This window comes from Octopus bimaculoides, chromosome 13, assembly GCF_001194135.2.
Source record: "Octopus bimaculoides isolate UCB-OBI-ISO-001 chromosome 13, ASM119413v2, whole genome shotgun sequence".
NCBI classification, from domain to species: Eukaryota; Metazoa; Mollusca; class Cephalopoda; order Octopoda; family Octopodidae; genus Octopus; species Octopus bimaculoides.
Window position 1 is genome coordinate 8,390,585 of NC_068993.1, and position 3,812 is coordinate 8,394,396.

General features: G+C 38.2%; 1 protein-coding gene across 1 annotated transcript in view; it reads left to right on the forward strand.

The window, feature by feature from the left end:
* The first annotated feature begins 2,645 nt into the window (after window positions 1–2,645).
* LOC106876292 (uncharacterized) overlaps window positions 2,646–3,812 on the forward strand; it is a 7,738-nt gene continuing 6,571 nt past the window's right edge. The window contains exon 1 of the mRNA XM_014924787.2: window positions 2,646–3,425. Within this exon, the coding sequence (XP_014780273.1) occupies window positions 3,272–3,425 (154 nt within the window). The 5' untranslated portion in view covers window positions 2,646–3,271. The remainder of the gene's footprint in view (window positions 3,426–3,812) is intronic.

Consider the following 3,812-nt stretch of genomic DNA (forward strand, 5'->3'; position numbering starts at 1 on the left):
TATATATATATATATATATATATATATATATATATATGCGTTTAGACATGCAAGCACACACGATATCTGCCGATAGAGATAAATGCCCACAGTTTAGTAGCAGCACCAGTAGTAGTAGTAGTAGTAGTAGTAGTAGTAGTAGTAGTAGTAGTAGTAGTAGTAGTAGTAGTAGTAGTTGCAGCAGTAGCAGCAGTAGCAGCAGCAGCAGCAGCAGCAGCAGCAGCAAAGATCATTGCTATTGTCAAGTCGGTCTTGAAAAATGGGTATACATTGCTGCTGCTGTTTTTGTTGTTATAGTTGCAGCTGCTGCTGTTGCTGCTGCAGTTGTCGTTGTTGTTGTTATTGCTGCTGTTGTTGTTGTTGTAACTGTTATTGAAGGTATCTCATTGTGTCAACAGCCACTTCGTTCTTCCGCTGCTACGCACCTCACCTCTTTCACTTAAAAGCTGTCGAAGTTTGTTAAATATACTTGTATAAGAAGTATAAAACAATTTTACATTTGCAAATAATATCCGGCTGGTGAGCGAATGGATAACGTACCGGATAGCAAAGCTAGTACTTGATGGTTGATAGTCCATTGTCTTTCGCTCTTGTATTTAGTTTGTAAGATTCTTGATGTGAAACTTGTGTATGAAAGATAATATGATATATCTCGGGAGGGTTAATTTGCCAATAGTAAACACACGCATTGGTTTTATTTCCCTTCTTTTGTTATTTATTAGCCAATTAGCTAATTATCTAGCAAATTAACTAATCGACTGTTTGATTACCCGATTGGCCTGTCACTTTCTCATTCATCTAGAATTGTCTGCTTCTTTGAGACCTGAAGATCTGAAGTGGTGAGGATATGTCAGAGATGAGTTTGCGAATAGCGACGAAAGGTTCTTTGACAAACATAGCTAATTGATTGATTGATTGATTGATTGATTGGTCGGTTGGTTGGTTGATTGATTGGTTGGTTGGTTAGTTGGTTGATTGACTGATTGATTGATTAACTGATAACAGTGGTCTTGGTTTTAAGTGGCGTGAAACCACAAAAATGTCTCGGAAACCAACTGATGAAAATATCAGCTGCGAATGTTCCTTGTATCGTGTTTTTGTCTCCTTTTTCTGTCCGTTATGTTTTCGCCCGGTTTTCGTCTATTTTTTCCTCCTCTGTATAACTTTTGAAATATTCATTGCAGCGCAACGCACCTCCATTTGTTTACTTAACTGTTAAAAATATTACTTGAATATTTGTAGCATAGTCGATATATATCACATCCACATTTGAACGGTTGAGCTGTCGTTTCTGTACCCAATCATAATGCTGAAGTCATTAAGCAAGCCATTTTCTTTTAAGAATCTGATCAACTTCCTTCTGACAACGATTTCCATGGCTTCACTGACATGTGAGATCAGAGGGACAAACCTATCTATAACTTTTATCATCTGCTCTGCTAAGAGGGAATATGATACATTCTATTAACATTTTGAAAAAATTGCCACTTGTGAGGATGTTTTGGAAAAGTATCTGCAGTTATTTTGTGAAACCTCAATTTAAAAGAATAATTAGAAAGCCTGCTCCTGAATTCGAGTTCATCTCATCAATGGCTAATATTACATCTTCCCATAAAGAGGATGTAATCGATAGCTGTTTCTGCGATACTAAAAACCTCATCAGGTGTAGAGGTTAAACCACTTTGGAATTGTTTATTGAGCATTTCACTTACTGTAGTCAGTCAGCCGTTTTCTTCAAATAATAGCTTTTTATAATGCACTGTGGCATATTTTTTGCAATTTTGTATAAGACCTTCGGGTTAATTTTTTTTATTTTCAACTGACCTGGAGTGCGCGTTCAGTGGCTATGAAAGAAAAAGAAGACAGGGCGAGAGAGTGGGAAGGAGACGAGGAGAGAAGATGAAAGAGGGAGAGAGGATGAGATAGAAACTGGGGCAACAGAAACTGTGTGTATATTTAAACATTTGTGCATATAGGCGTAGGAGTGGTTGTGTGGTAAGTAGCTTGCTTACCAACCACATGGTTCCGGGTTCAGTCCCACTGCGTGGCACCTTGGGCAAGTATCCTCTACTATAACCTCGAGCCGACCAAAGCCTTGTGAGTGGATTTGGTAGACGGAAACTGAAAGAAGCCTATCGTATATATGTATGCATATATATATGTATGTGTGTGTGTGTATGTTTGTGTGTCTGTGTTTGTCCCCCCAACATCGCTTGACAACCGATGCTGGTGTGTTTACATCCCCGTAACTTAGTGGTTCGGCAAAAGAGACCGATAGAATAAGTACTAGGCTTACAAAGAATAAGTCCTGGGGTCGGTTTGCTCGACTAAAGGCGGTGCTCCAGCATGGCCGCAGTCAAATGACTGAAACAAGTAAAAGAGTAAAAGAGTAAAGAGAGTATGTGCGTGAGAGAGATAGTATTTGAGCGAGCGTGCATCGGAGAGGGAGAGGAAGAGATAAAGAGAGAGAGAGAGAAGGACGAAATGTGTGTGTGTGTGTGTGTGTGTGTGTGTGTGCATGTAAGTGCAAGAATACGTGAGAAGCTGAAAAATGAAGAGGCAAAAGGAGAGAAAAAAGAGATAGCGGGAGAGAGTGTGAAAGAGAGAGGGGGGGAGAATTTATTTATGCGCAGATGTTTGTGTATGTGCCTGTGTATTTAAGTACATGGGTGAGACAGAAAAACGAAGATGAGACGAGAGACACACACGAGATAGGATGTGTGTGAATGAGTGAGAGTGAGAGAGGGTGAGAGAGTGTTTGTTGATAAGTTTCTGTATGTAACTGTGACTGTGTGTGCGTGTGTATATGAATAAGTTGGTTGACACCACTAGTAAAGTAAAAGGTAGATAGATAGATAGATAGATAGATAGATAGATAGATAGATAGATAGATAGATAGATAGATGGGAATAGATAGATAGATAGATAGATAGATAGATAGATAGATAGATAGATAGATAGATAGATAGATGGGGATAGATAGATAGATAGATAGATACATACATATATACATACATACATACATTGATAAATAGACACACACACAAACACATACACACACACACACATACACACACACACACACACACACACACACACACTCAGACGTAGTTTCATCTAATTTTAGATACCACTAAACATTGTTGCTTTCAGTCTGTCTGTTTGTCTCTGTCTCATTTCCGTTTTTCTATACTTCGGACCGTTCCCTATTCTGCCAGACATTTTAGTTGCTATGGATTTAATTTTTGCTCAGCATCAGAAACAGTAAAGTATGAATTTTAAAATTGTTTTCCTTTACTTTCTGGTTCCCTTGTTTTCTGGTATCTTTGTGTCGTGTATGAACGTTACAGAACCTCCGACACCAATTTGCGGCCAGGCGAAGCAGGAAAAACAAAAGACCAGATGTTTGCTTGCTAAAATTCAAGGTAACATGAATTCTTTTTCTTTTTTCTTTGGTTTCTTTTTCGCCTATGCACATTTTCATCAATGCATGTGTGCTGTATATATGCGTGAGTGTGTGTGTTTGTATTTGTGTGCGTGTGTGTTTGTATGTCTATATGTGTGTGTCAGTGTCAATTATGAGTCCACCGCGTTTTATAACCGAAACAGCTGTAGAGTAATGTAGTTCAGAAAATAGTCATTTGCCCCTCTGTCATCTCATTTTCTTATTACCGCTCTGTACTCAACTAGCACATCGTTCTGAAACATGTGTGTATTGAGTTCTACACCGGATTATATGTCTCACAATGTCATATATATATATGTATGTATGTATGTATGTATGTGTATATATATATATATATATATATATA